Source organism: Coregonus lavaretus (assembly GCF_964263955.1).
Source record: "Coregonus lavaretus genome assembly, chromosome: 4".
Taxonomy (NCBI): Eukaryota; Metazoa; Chordata; class Actinopteri; order Salmoniformes; family Salmonidae; genus Coregonus; species Coregonus lavaretus.
In genome coordinates this window covers 64,688,231-64,702,634 of record NC_139991.1, presented here as the reverse complement: position 1 = coordinate 64,702,634, position 14,404 = coordinate 64,688,231, and the positions used below count along the sequence as shown (strand labels likewise).

At 42.0% G+C, this 14,404-nt stretch overlaps 1 protein-coding gene across 1 annotated transcript; it reads right to left on the bottom strand.

Moving 5' to 3' along the window:
- Positions 1–3,008: 3,008 nt before the first annotated feature.
- LOC311127722 (deoxycytidine kinase-like) lies at positions 3,009–14,367 on the bottom strand. Its single transcript, XM_084159588.1, has 7 exons — positions 14,160–14,367; positions 13,648–13,763; positions 9,967–10,160; positions 8,795–8,942; positions 8,492–8,607; positions 4,102–4,201; positions 3,009–3,356 (listed from the first exon to the last, which is right to left on the bottom strand). Exons 1-7 carry the CDS (start codon positions 14,248–14,250, stop codon positions 3,330–3,332), a joined length of 792 nt encoding a protein of 263 aa, XP_084015714.1. The 5' UTR covers positions 14,251–14,367; the 3' UTR covers positions 3,009–3,329.
- Between the last annotated feature and the right edge of the window lie 37 nt (positions 14,368–14,404).

The following is a 14,404-nucleotide window of genomic DNA, read 5'->3' as shown; positions in this document are numbered from 1 at the left end:
TTGATTGTTGCTGCCTTCTTGGCCAGGTTGTCACGACTTCCTCCGAAGCTGCCTCCTCTCCTGGTTCGGGCAGGCTTCGGCATTCGTCGTCGCCGACCTTCTAGCCACTGCCGCTCCTCATCTCTTGTTTTGTCTTGTTTATTACACACACCTGGTTCATAGCCCCTCATTAGTATGTGTATAAGTGTTCCCTCTGCCCCCTTGTCCTTGTGGGTGATTGTTTATTGTGAGGAGAGTGTAGCTCGGTTGAGCGCCGTGTATTTTGTATTGCCGGGGTATATTTTCCCCATGTGCCTGTTTGGTTCCAGTGCGCCTGTTTTGCGCACTGGACTGTTTGACGCATTTCTGTGTAACTCTGTATTCCGGAATAAACTCTGTATTCTGTGATTTACCCTCCTGCGCCTGACTCCTTCAAATCACCCATCACACAGGTCTCCCTTGAAAAAGAGACTATGGGTCTCAATGGGCCTTTCCTGGTTAAATAAATAAAATACAATTTGGTATTATTACAAATATTTCTGATTGAATTTAATCATCTAGTTAAGACATTATCCATAGTTAATAATACAAAGAATGACATGTTCTTGAGTCATTATGAGATTTTTTCTGAGTGAATACAATTGCCCTTTTTCTTTCTGTTTTGTATGTGTTTAAAGTCTCTTCTTGTTTTTACCTGTGTGGTTTGTTTTGCATTAGACATGTTTGATGTAGCGATGTAAATTGTTGATTGCTGGTAATTTGTATTTTTTTAAATTATACAAAAAAAGCAAGTCCATTTGGTGGAAACAAACCACTGGTTGAAAAAAATCTTGAATATTTGCATGAAAATCTTTCGCCAATTGAATGGAAACCTAGCTAATGTTTGTGTGTGTGTGTCTAACTAATGGCTTTTTGTGATATCAGCATAGCATTGGTGTTTACCCTCAACATGAAACAGCAACATTAGCAGCTCTTCGGAACTAATTTCCATAAGTGAAACGTATGTAGTCGTCTTTTGCCGCGTTCACGTACTATACATTCTGAAATGTCCTACTTGCTAACTGGTTGTAGTTATAAACATGCCACGTTCAAACAGTTAGCAAGTTGGGAATTTCAGTTTCCTGGTTCCGACTAGCACATTTATCAACATCCCTGTACTAATAAGGAAGACTGACGTCGAAACGTGTCACCTGTTCAGTGGCGACCCGTCAATCAGGGCTGGTTTGGCAGAGCCCCACCTGTTTTGAGCCCCACCTGCCCCACCTGTTTTGCATGTTATTTTGGCATTAATAAAAAATAATTGAGTTAATAAAGCCACATACAAACATGGTCTGTTTTTTGCTTTCTTGAGTAAGGCAGCTCCAAAATGCAGGTGTTTCAGCCTAGCTCAGTGTTTCTGTGGTGGTGGGTCAGCCAGCGGAAAATACAGAGCTTAGGGGTTGGTAATGTTCTTGAGTTGTGCCGTGATTGGCTCAGTGTTCTGTCACTCATGGGGACACTATGTCGCCACAAAATCTACGGGTAGAGCAAAAAAAGTCAAGCCCCTTGGGTGCTGCCATAGATTTGTTTTGGTCATTGTTTTTCTTTGTAAGCCCTTCTCATCCCTCTACCAATAACTCAACTGTAGTCAGTGATAACAGGATGTTTTTCACTACTGTTCCCCAAACAGCATGTTTTCTTAACAAAAATACCAGCTAAATATAGTCACATCTAGGTACTTAGAGATACGGGCTCTGCTGTATTTCTAGTTACCACACATCCTTCCAATAGTTCATTTGTCAGCAGCATGGTGTAAAAAACAAACAAAAAACTCATGGTGAAACTGATGTGTAGGCCTATCTGTTTACTTTCTAAACAAATTAATTATAGGTCAACATTCCAAGGCCTATTGATAAAAATAGCTTATTATAAAATATTTAATAATTGTCCAATATATATTGGTCCTACCACACAATTATTGTATTTTTTAGATAAATAATTATTAATAAATGTGATTAATAAAAATATGTAACCCACTACTTTGAGTTAGAAACATAACTTTGCTATGCAGCACCTTATAAAAGGCTGGAGTGGCCACACACTTTTGGCAAACCAAGAACTGCATCAAATGTAACTGCACTAAACTGCACTCAAAGCTCATCTACAGGTAACAGACAAGATAAAGTAAACACTTGAGTAAATGACGGATACAAAGTATATTGAAAGCAGGGCTTCCACGCAGGTGTGGTTCCTGAGTTAATTAAGCAATTAATACATCCCATCATGCTTAGGGTCATGCAAACAAATGTCCAGTTGCCCATTATTTTGCCTACCATGGCTAGAAAAAGAGATCTCAGTGACTTTGAAAGAGGGGTCTCAAAGGAGCACAGGGGGTTTAAAGGGTTGTGTGTGTGTGTGTGTGTGTTTGTGTGAGTCTCAGTCACCATATCTCAACCCAATTGAACACTTATGGGAGATTCTGGAGCAGCGCCCGAGACAGCGTTTTCCACCACCATCAACAAAACACCAAATTATGGAATTTCTCGTGGCAGAATGGTGTTGCATCCATCCAATACAGTTCAAGACACTTTTAGAATCTATGCCAAGGTGCATTGAAGCTGTTCTGGCTCATGGTGGCCTAACACCCTATTAAGACACTTTATATTGGTTTTTCCTTTATTTTGGCAGTTACCTGTATAATTAATGCACATGAAAGGTTTATCTTACAGGTACACATTTACACCTGTGACAACCTATTTTATTGTGTAGATTACAGGCAGTTTGCTGTGAGGGCCCTGCTTGATCAAGGCCCTTCACCGACTATCTGATCATCAACTCATTTCCAAGTAAGTGGGTAATATTAGATTGATTTGCAACTTAACACTGCCCGGCACCTTGCTCAGCCCACGGAGCTCACACAGACCCTCCAGACCAGGTAGTTGAGTATAGCTCCATCTTCTGGGCATATGCTATGCACTTCAGGTAGGCTTTGCAGTGACCTACGGCCACAGGGAATTTTTGTTTCCACAAGAATCACACAAAACGTCCATAGGTTCCCTTATACTGGTAGGCCTATTTTATTTTAGGTTTTCATAAAACAGTCCAAATGATTACCAATCACAAAATACATATCCATGTTTTCTCCCCTTCTCATTCATATTGCTTAAAAAACAACAACACAAGCCATGAAAGTGAAACCAAGCTATACAAAATCATTATAGGGCAATATATTTAAAATGCTTTAAAGATAATTTATAAAAATAATCTACATCATTCATTACAAAAAAGTGTCAAAGACAGTGTCAGGTTCCACATGTCTCCTGACATCTGGCTCTCCTCCAGGGCAGGTTGTGATGGTCATCAGCTGATGTTTACAAGGTACTGAGAAACTCTTTGACCTGGATGAAAAGCACATAACAAGCTGTTAGCACACAATGAATATGGATTAGCGTCAATGTAATTGGTGTGTCAGGTCAGTGTAAGCGTTTGATGTGGACACAATGTGGAGCAAAGCTTGGACGTGCGAGAGGATGACAGTACTGCAACTGGACAAGAAGTGCAGGAATAATTCACCACAATGTGTGTGTGTGTGTGTGTGTGTGTGTTTTACTAATGGCTTTTTTGAAATCAGTCATAGCATCTGTGTTTACCCTCAACATGAAACGGCTACATTAGCAGCTCTTCAGGCCTCATTTCCATAAGTGAAACGTGTGTGTGTGTGTATGTTTGTGTATGTGTGTGTATATGTTTGTGTGTGTGTATGTTTGTGTATGTGTGTGTGTATGTGTGTGTGTATGTGTGTGTGTATGTGTGTGTGTATATGTGTGTGTATATTTGTGTGTGTGTATGTTTGTGTATGTATGTTTGTGTGTGTGTATGTTTGTGTATGTGTGTGTATGTTTGTGTATGTGTGTGTATGTGTGTGCGTGTCTTTTTCAACATCCCTCTACTAATAATTTGACTGTAGTCAGTGATAACAGGATGTTTTTCACTACTGCCCTCCAAACAGCATGTTTTCTTAACACAAATACCAGCTAAATATAGTCACATCTAGCTACTTCTGAAAGACACTGTTGCATTGAAAAGAAATAGCAATTTCTATAAAAATAAAAATAAAAAAAAGGGCTGGATATGTATTCTTACCTTTTCCACCATGTCGGCACCCTTGACCTTGTCCCCTTTGAAATTTTCGTTAACATCTAGCGTCAGAATGGGCACGTCGTTCAGATACTTATACTCCATGCTGTGGGTCAGGACCAAGAGGGAATGGGACATACAGTTAAAGACAACGCAAGACACACACACAGTGCTTTATGCAATAAACTACTTTTTTTTTCTCAGGTCAGACTTTTTCCTGGTTGTTTCCTTGTTATTTAAAAGGTTATTTCCTTTAAAGCCCGGATCTGCAGTTGCTTTTCACAACAGAAGCCGCCCCACTGTTTGTGTTGTGAGAGAGAAAAAATAGAGTTTGATCGAAAAACATGGGGGTTTGGCCCAGCCCTACTCTATTTCTTCACTCTCACAACAAAAGCAGTGGTTCGGCTTCTGTTGTGAAAAGCAACTGCGGATCCAAGCCCTGATCTGCAGTTTCTTTTCCCCACAGAAGCCTTCCCACTGCTTGTGTTGTGAGAGATCCTTTTTTTGTTTGAACGAAAACATGGGGGTTTTGTCCAGCCATAGCCCCCGGACTGGCCTTGGGGAAAGGTGCATTTCTGCGCTAAATCCCGCCCACTCTAATGACCTTCATTGTGCCTCTCTCTGGGAGCCAGTGGAGTGAGAGGAAGCATCTCTAGCTACTACTACTGCCGCCAGACTTGAACTCAACAGACACAGCCAACACACACTGACAAGTGACAAAGTCAAAAATAAATGGCCAACGTTCTCCTGTTCAGGTCAGTGTTGACATTGTTGCCTTTATAAACAAGTTAGCCTGCTAGCTACTTGCTATCTAACTTTAGCTGCTAACCTTTGTGTGTTCGACAATGTAGCTATAAGTAAAAGTTAGCTAGCTAGCTAGCTTGCGTCTTGTATTCGGATTGTTTCGAACGTACTAATAAGGAGTCTACTCTAGCTAGCTACATCGTGTAAAATGCATGAACCTCACAAGATGCCCTAATGCTTTGTTTCAGCTAATGTTAGCTAGCTATCTAAAGCTAGATGTGCAGATTGTTGACATGACAGTGTATGGTTTGTTGATGATAATGCTACCTAGATAGGTGGTTGGCAGCATTTTCGCCTCATGGGGAGGTGTTCCAGAAAGCTGGTTTAACAAATTCAGGATTCCCTGAACATATCCGGCATCTCTTAACCAGATGAGGGAGCCCAGGATTTCTTGGTTCCAGAACGGCTGCAAAGCGTAGATTGGTTGATCCGACTGGCGCGTGAATGCAACATTCAAAAAGGTCCTCAAGTCGATGACAGAAAAAAGTCTAGAACAAGTCTAGAACAAGAAACAATTGTAACATACAACGAATATGTTCACGTTTACCCAAAATAGTAATACCCCTCGTCTTCTTCTGTTTAGTTTTTTTTCCTGTTGGCTGAATGAATACAGTGCAACAAATCATATAATCAGACAAATTGGCATTTAGATAAATCAAAGAAATGTGATGACTTTAAATGGCAAGGTACATGATTTTATGTGATAGTCAGGTGTTTCCTTACCAGTAGCCTGTGGGCCAGGGGAGACCATGGGTTACAGTTTATCCTGGCCCAGAGGCTATTATCAGGGCAAGGAGCCATCTGATTATCATGAAATATCCCTAACTAATAATTTAATGCCCTTACCTATTTGTATGACGTTCTTGTTTTTAGTTTTGATCTGCTGCGAGGTTATTTTTGTTCCTATGGGGCTACAACTAAACATTTACATTTTAGTTATTTAGCAGACGCTCTTATCCAGAGCGACTTACAGTTAGTGAATACAATTTTTTTTATTATACTGTGGGAATCGAACCCACAACCCTGGCGTTGCAAACGCCATGCTCTATCAACTGAGCTACATCCCTGCCGGCCATTCCCTCCCCTACCCTGGGCCAATTGTGCGCCGCCCATGAGTCTCCCGGTCGCGGCCGGCTGCGACAGAGCCTGGATTCGAACCAGGATCTCTAGTGGCACAGTTAGTTGCCTTAGACCACTGCGCCACTCAGGAGTACATAGAACACATTGTTGCCTGTGTTGTCATGATAAGCACTCTATGAATTCAACACATGATTATTCATCCTACATAGGCCATGGAATGGGCCTACCATTGCAATTGTGACATATGTTACTACTACTTACATATTAGGCTATAGCCTTGAAATGTAATATCACCAGCATTGCAATAAAAGTGCTCTATAAAGTGAAAGCATTATTACTAATCACCCATGTGTACAGAAAAAAAGTGAAAATGTATCCACTCACTACTGTAGAAGAGTCTGCTAAATGACTAAACTAAACAAATAAACAAATGTTAAATGTGTGTAAGCTAGGCCTGTTAACTTTTCTGCCAGGGTCCCTCTCTTGCTTTTGCAGCAGCGGCTGTATTACTGTTTTTGATAAATATGTTACAATTGTTTCTTGTTCTAGACTTGTGAAATACTGGGCTCTGTCTTAAAAAAAAAAAAACGGTATTTTGACTCCATATCTATAATTTTTTCTGTCATCGACATGAGGACCTTTTTGAATGTTGTGTGCACGCGCCAGTTGTTGGATCAACCAATCTGCGCTTCGCTTCGAGAAGCAGCCGTTCTGGAACTAAGAAATCCCAGACTCACTCATCTGGTTAAGAGAAGCCAGATATGTTCAGGGACCATCTTTCTGGAATACCCCCCAATAGGCAAAAATTCTGCCAACCACCTTGCTAGCAAGCATTATCATCAACAAACCATACATACTGTCATGTCAACAATCTGGACATCTAGCTTTAGCTAGCTAGCTAATGTTAGCTGAAACAAAGCATTAGGGCATCTTGTGAGGTTCATGCATTTTAGACGATGTAGCTAGCTAGAGTAGACTCCTTATTAGTACATTCAAAACAATCCGAATACAAGACGCAAGCTAGCTAGCTAACTTTTGCTTATTGCTACATTGTCGAACACACAAAGGTTAGCTGCTAAAGTTAGATAGCAAGTAGCTAGCAGGCTAACTTGTTTATAAAGGCAACAATGTCAACACTGACCTGAACAGGAGAACGTTGGCCATTTATTTTTGACTTTGTCACTTGTCAGTGTGTGTTGGCTGTGTCTGTTGAGTTCAAGTCTGGCGGCAGTAGTAGCTAGAGACGCTTCCTCTCACTCCACTGGCTCCCAGAGAGAGTAATAATGTTTGTTCGTATGGGCGGGACTTAAGTGCAAAGACACACCTTTCCCCAAGGCCAGCCCAGCGGCTATGGCTGGGCCAAACCCCCATGCTTTCGTTCAAACTCTTATTTTTTCTCCCTCACAACATAAGCAGTGGGGCGGTTTCTGTTGTAAAAAGCAACTGCGGATCCAGGGTTTAAGCAGAAATGGCTTTGTAAGGGAAGACATCCATCTTTGTAAGGAAATTCACATCTCACAATATACCTTAGAAACAAGCCTGTTTCCTGTCTCATCCATCTTAATCTCGTTCCCAGACACTTCCACCCAAATGATGAAGAGTCTGGTGGACCAACACGTCAAACTTGGCCTTTGTTAGCCAATACAGAGAGATTAATTGGTTTAATCTACCAACCAATCATCTCCCACATCACCTTCCCCCTAACCCTCCCCCGTACGCAACACACCACAAGCACAGAGCCATGACTCGCAGTCGTGTGATTCGCTAAAATTAAATGATGACATATACTTTACTCAGTAGGTCACTCCATTGAATTTTATGGTCACTCCCACTAAGGCCAACGTTGAGTGGTTGATATCTCAGGCTTACATGTGATGTGCGCAATAGCCTGGAGACGAGGTTACATCCATCTATACATCACGTAAGTAGCTTAAAATGTAAAAGTTTGCTTTTTATTTAATGCTCCTATATACACAGACACACGTCCCTGCCTCAACCCACTCCCTTCCGTAACACTCCCTTCCTTCCTCCCTCACAATACCACCAACACCAATACACCTTCCTTCCTCCCTCACAATACCACCAACACTTCCTTTCTTCCCTCACAATACCATCAACACTTCCTTCCTCCCTCACAATACCACCAACACTCCCCTCCTCCCTCACAATACCACCAACACTCCCTTCTTCCCTCACAATACCACCAACACTCACTCCCTCACAATACCAACAACACTCCCCTTCTCCCTCACAATACCACCAACACTCCCTTCCTCCCTCACAATACCACCAACACTCCCTTCCTCCCAATACCACCAACACTCCCTTCCTCACAATACCACCAACACTCCCTTAATCCCTCACAATACCACCAACACTCCCTTCCTCCCTCACAATACCACCAACACTCCCTTCCTCACAATACCACCAACACTCCCTTAATCCCTCACAATACCACCAACACTCATTCCCTCACAATACTACCAACACTCCCTCCCTCCCTCCCTCTCACCACATGGTTTTGTGCTGCAGCCAGCTCTCGTGTTTGAAGTGGAGTTTCTCAAGGTACTCCAGTGGAATGCTCTGCTCCTCCTCTCTGCCTCTCAGATGCAGCCTCTCCATGCATCTCTACACACACACACAAGAGAAGTGTACCTTAATGTAATTTTGTTTTTTTCTTTCTTTTTAGCACGAGGTGTATAGCAGTACGTAAAAAAACAATAGGCTACATTATATAATCTACTACAATGTAATTTAAATGTTTTGTACGGTAAGTTCCTGATGAACATGTACCGAGGTTAAGTTAGTTGCTGACCTCTGGTGCGGCTCGGAGGTAGATGATGCCGTCCAGCTCGATGTGTTTTCCAAACTGTTTGTGGAGCCAGCCGTGCCAGTCCTGGTAGATGGACCACTCTGTCTCGTTCAGACACTCACTCTCATACAGGTTCGCCGCAAAGATGTACCTGGAAACAGACACAACAACAACAAAGATGTACCTGATGTCCCGTAGAGCATGGCGCTTGCAACGCCAGGGTTGTTAGTTCGCTTCCCATGGGGGACCAGTATGAAAAAAGGTAAGAAAATGTATGCACTCACTACTGTAAGTCACTCTGGATAAGAGCGTCAGCTAAATGACTGAAATGCTAAAATGACTGAAATGAAACCGACACAACAACAACAAAGATGTACCTGGACACAGACACAACAACAACAAAGATGTACCTGGACACAGACACAACAACAAAGATGTTCCTGGACACAGACACAACAACAACAAAGATGTACCTGATGTCCCGTAGAGCACGGCGCTTGCAACGCCAGGGTTGTTAGTTCGATTCCCATGGGGAACCAGTATGAAAAAAGGTAAGAAAATGTATGCACTCACTACCGTAAGTCACTCTGGATAAGAGCGTCAGCTAAATGACTGAAATGCTAAAATGACTGAAATGAAACCGACACAACAACAACAAAGATGTACCTGGACACAGACACAACAACAACAAAGATGTTCCTGGACACAGACACAACAACAACAAAGATGTTCCTGGACACAGACACAACAACAACAAAGATGTTCCTGGACACAGACACAACAACAAAGATGTTCCTAGACACAGTCACAACAACAAAGATGTTCCTGGACACAGTCACAACAACAAAGATGTTCCTGGACACAGTCACAACAACAAAGATGTTCCTGGACACAGACAACAACAAAGATGTTCCTGGACACAGACAACAACAACAAAGATGTACCTGGAAACAGACACAACAACAACAAAGGACAGATGAGAGGGGGGTGCTTTGAAGCAATGTTCACTTTCTATGGAAGCTGTACAGATCCTAAGTTAAGAGAACTCTTGCCTTGGAAATAGAACTCTAAACCCTATCATTGGTATCATATCTTAGACCCTATCCTTGGTATCCAATCAAAGACGACATGTACCAAGGTTGACTCCCCTGGTGAGATTTCCGGTTCGTCCATACCTGTCACTGTAGACGGACCGCTCGAAGAACTGCACGGGGTTCTCTGCCTCTCTGAGCTTCCCATTGGTGGGTTTCATCTGGGCGCGGACCCTGCTCATGCAAGCGTAGGTCTGGAAGGTGTAGGCCCACCTCTCTGGCTTCTCATACATCATCTGCAGCACGTTGCCACCACTCTTCTGGGACGCGGTCAGCTCCTGGGGACAAAGAGGAGAGGGTGGGTTTAATACTGAGGCTAAGAGAGATACAGTACCATTACATGTACTGTATACCCTTGCACACCAAAGAATACCACCACAGAAATACCACAGCAATACAGTTATAATCAAAGAGTAATCACAGCCGGAAGAATAAAACGTTATATTGTATTGTGTGTGTCGAAGAATGTTTGTGTTTGTGTGTGTATATTCTGTAGTATCGGGCTGTAGGCTAACCACTACTGGGTAAACAGAGAGTGAGAGTGGTGCCAGGCTCTGTGTGTGTGTGTGTGTGTGTGTGTGTGTGTGTGTGTGTGTGTGTGTGTGGTTGGTTAGGTGGTCCAATCTGACCACAGGTTACGGAATGTGTTTCCAGTTCGGGAATCAGTCACTGCACACATAACTCATCATTCAAAACCACTCTTCAATTTAGTCATGGGTGTGGTCAGTGTAGAAATGAAGTAGCAATTTCCAATGGTGGAAAAAGTACCCAATTGTCATACTTGAGTTAAAGTAAAGATAGCTTAATGGAAAATGACTCAAGTGAAAGTCACCCAGTAAAATACTAATTGAGTAAAAGTCTAAAAGTATTTGGTTTTAAATTTACTTAAGTATCAAAATTAAATATAATTGCTAAAATATACTAAATCAAAAGTAGAAGTATAAATAATTTCAAACTCCTTATATTAAGCAAACCAGACGGCACCATTTTCTTGTTTTTTTTATTTACGGATAGCCAGGGGCACACTCCAACACTCAGACATAATTTACAAACGAAGCATGTGTGTTTAGCGAGTCCACCAGATCAGAGGCAGTAGGGATGACCAGGGATGTTCTGTTGATAAGTGCATGAATTGGAGCATTTTCCTGTCCTGCTAAGCATTCAAAATGTAACGAGTACTTTTGGGTGTCAGAGAAAATGTATGTAGTAAAAAGTACATCATTTTAATTAGGAATGTTGTGAAGTAAAAGTAAAAGTTGTCAGAAATATAAATAGTAAAGTACACATACCCCCCAAAAAACTACTTAAGTAGTACTTTAAAGTATTTTTACTTAAGTACTTTACACCACTGGCATTTCTCAATGAAAACATCCCAAGGTAGCCTACATAGAGAGCCTGTCTGATTCTAACGGTGGTGGGAGAGTGTTGGGGATGGGCATAGTACTTATTCACCATGTGGTGTAACGGTAATGTCAGAACACATCTTGATATGAGACGTTCTTAAAATACAGTGGACAAAACCAGCTGACTATGTAGACTGAGGAACTGAAAGAGTGGGACAGAGAAGAGAGTCAGACAGACATATTTGACATGATTGAACTGAAGATTGTGGTGGGGTGATGATGTATGGTGGGTGGGGCAGCCAGGGTGTACCGGTGGTCAGTAGTGGTGCCCTGCCCCGTCTCCATACTCAGCTGTTCATGGTGGGGGCCATCTATCCCCCTGGGTGTCTAATCTAACAGACACTGACCAGTGCAGTGGGACAGATGGCAGCTGCTTTATTATTCTAAACACAGCACATACTGTGTACAAACACACACTAGACTTGGGCAGTATACTGTACATACCGTATACAGGGGTATTTTGAATACCGTTAAAAATATATATATATACACGTGGCTGCGGGATTGCGTGCTATGCTACTGCTATAACTAACTATAAGTTAAAGTTACACTATGCAGAAATAGCTCCGCCATTTCCTGGTTGCTAAAACTCTAATAGTTCACCTAATTTCAGTTTATGTGACAAAATAAGATAGTATAGTGTAGAGGAATCATTGTACCATCCAAACCGCTGAGAAACGGCGGCAGGTAGCTTAGTGGTTAAGAGCGTTGTGCCAGTAACCGAAAGGTTGCTGGTTCTAATCCCCGAGCCGACTAGGTGAAAAATCTGTCGATGTGCCCTTGAGCAAGGCACTTAACCCTAATTGCTCCTGTAAGTCGCTCTGGATAAGAGCTAAATGACTAAAATGTTAATATATTTTCCATAACCAAAAATATTGTTGTTTCAGCTGTTTGAAGCTGGTGTACAAACCCAAAAGTAAAAGATGCACAAACAAAACTTAAGAACTGGGAGTATAGAAATAGTGCACATAGAACATATCTACCGCTTCTTAGACTTGCTTTCAATGAGAATAATAAGTCTATAACTCACATTTCTATGTGAATTTGGTCAGATCGCCCAAAAAGTTACATATTACCACTTTAACTATCTACGATGTGCCAAATAAATGATCTCCAGCTCAGGACTCCAGCTATGCATTTGGTTTGCTAACTTGCTAGATATGTGGCTAGCTTGCAAGATCACGCTTCTTGGTTACAGCAGAGAATCTGCCCACGGTATGATTTTCAATACTGTCAAAAAGAAATAAATACGTTTGGAAAGAAGTAGCGCCCATTGTATGCACTGCCGGTAATACTGTATACCCTGGTATGATACAGGAACGGTATGAAGGTATTAACATCTGGATACCCTCAACCCAAACACACACACACACACACTCACTCTCAATGCACACTGTCATACTCAGATGTCTCTCTTGAGATCTTAGGCCGGGCGGGCAAATGTGAGATGGAAATGTAAACTGTCTATCATGACACACACAGCTATCACACACACAGAAAAATATGTATCTACACAACATTTACATTTTATATATCTGTCCGTACACCAGGGGTAGGCAACCCTGGTTCTGGAGTGACGCAGGCACTTATTTAACTGACCTGGAAGACCAGAATTGTTGAATTTAAGCAATCACTGAACTGATCAATTAGCCTAGTTAGAACAATATCCTGCTGTACCTGCGGCACTCCAGGAACAGGGTTGCATACCCCCGCCGTACACCCTGACTAGATCCTTACTAGCAGCTGTCCCATTATGACAACATTCAGGGTTCCTCTCTGACTGGTTTCACTGGCGAAGCATCACCATCCGTTCATTCCGCCAGGGATTAATGTTATCTAGGCTACACTCAAAATGGCACCCTATGCCCTAAATAGTGCACTACTTACTACTAGAGCCCTATGGGCCCTGGTCAAAACTAGTTCACTACATAGGGAATAGGGTGCCATATGGGACGCAATCCTAATCTCATTTCAGATCAGTTCCTGGTGTTAGCAATGCTGCTGGAAAGTCAAGGTGGGTCTTGTGATACAGCTTTAAGTAGGCCTACTGTAATCTCATGGAGTTTACAGTAAGGCAGAACTGGATATGAGACCTTTAAACCACTAGGGAGGGAGCGGATAGCTAATACTCTCTCTTCACTTATCTATACGTCATAAAGATTCAGCACTGAGCCAAACATGTAGGCATGAGTCATGTAAGAAATGGCCAATCTTAGCATCTGAAGTTGAACTCTTGAACTTTTTGCATGGGTTAGTATGTATACTGTATCTGTGTGTGTTCATTAATCACAGGTCAGACACATTTGAGGGATAGACACATTTGAGGGATGGATGAAAGTTCTGTCAGATATGCATACTGTACCTCAAACTCGCTTTGTTGTGTTTGTACATTGCACCACCTGGCGACGGGTTCGGGCACTACCTCCCAGTCTTTGCTCTGTGCTTCCAGAAGGCGCACAAATGTAGATTTGCCCGCAGCTGCGGAAACGATACTGAAGTCAGTTTCCATTTCCACAATAACCCCGACTGCTATACAATTTGAAGTTCAACCATTTCAATATCTATTTACAATCTTTGCAGACATTACAGTTGAAAATAACTACAGTATTGCGACTGCCAACTCTCACTAGAATAACACGGAAGCCTTGGTGCGTGACATTAAACTAATTTCTGTCATATCCCACGCGCACTGTCAAATTGGGGGCACGCGCCTCAGCTAGCTACATTATTTTATTTAATCAACGCTAGCTACATGGCACGCTCTATAGCTAAACGTTTTACAGTTACGAGCTAGCTAGGAACAGTATATAAATTGTATTACTTTTAGCAATCCTACATCCAAAGTGATGACAATTTTAAACTAGCGTTACTTACCAATGTTACCTTCTATTGAAATTCGTTTTGTCTTGTCCATAGTGTCGTTTAAGGGAGTAGGACCTGCTCTCTTCGGCGGCGTGGGCAACATATTTGTTTTTTGAGATATTTGGTCTATTTTTCTTGAACTCCAAGGTTTCGTTACAGCTGTCTGAATGTAGTTCTGGTAGGGTGAGTAGCTACAGTTCAGATGAAATATTTATTTGGTTCAGATGGAGCGTTTTGTGACGTCATGTTTGAAACTT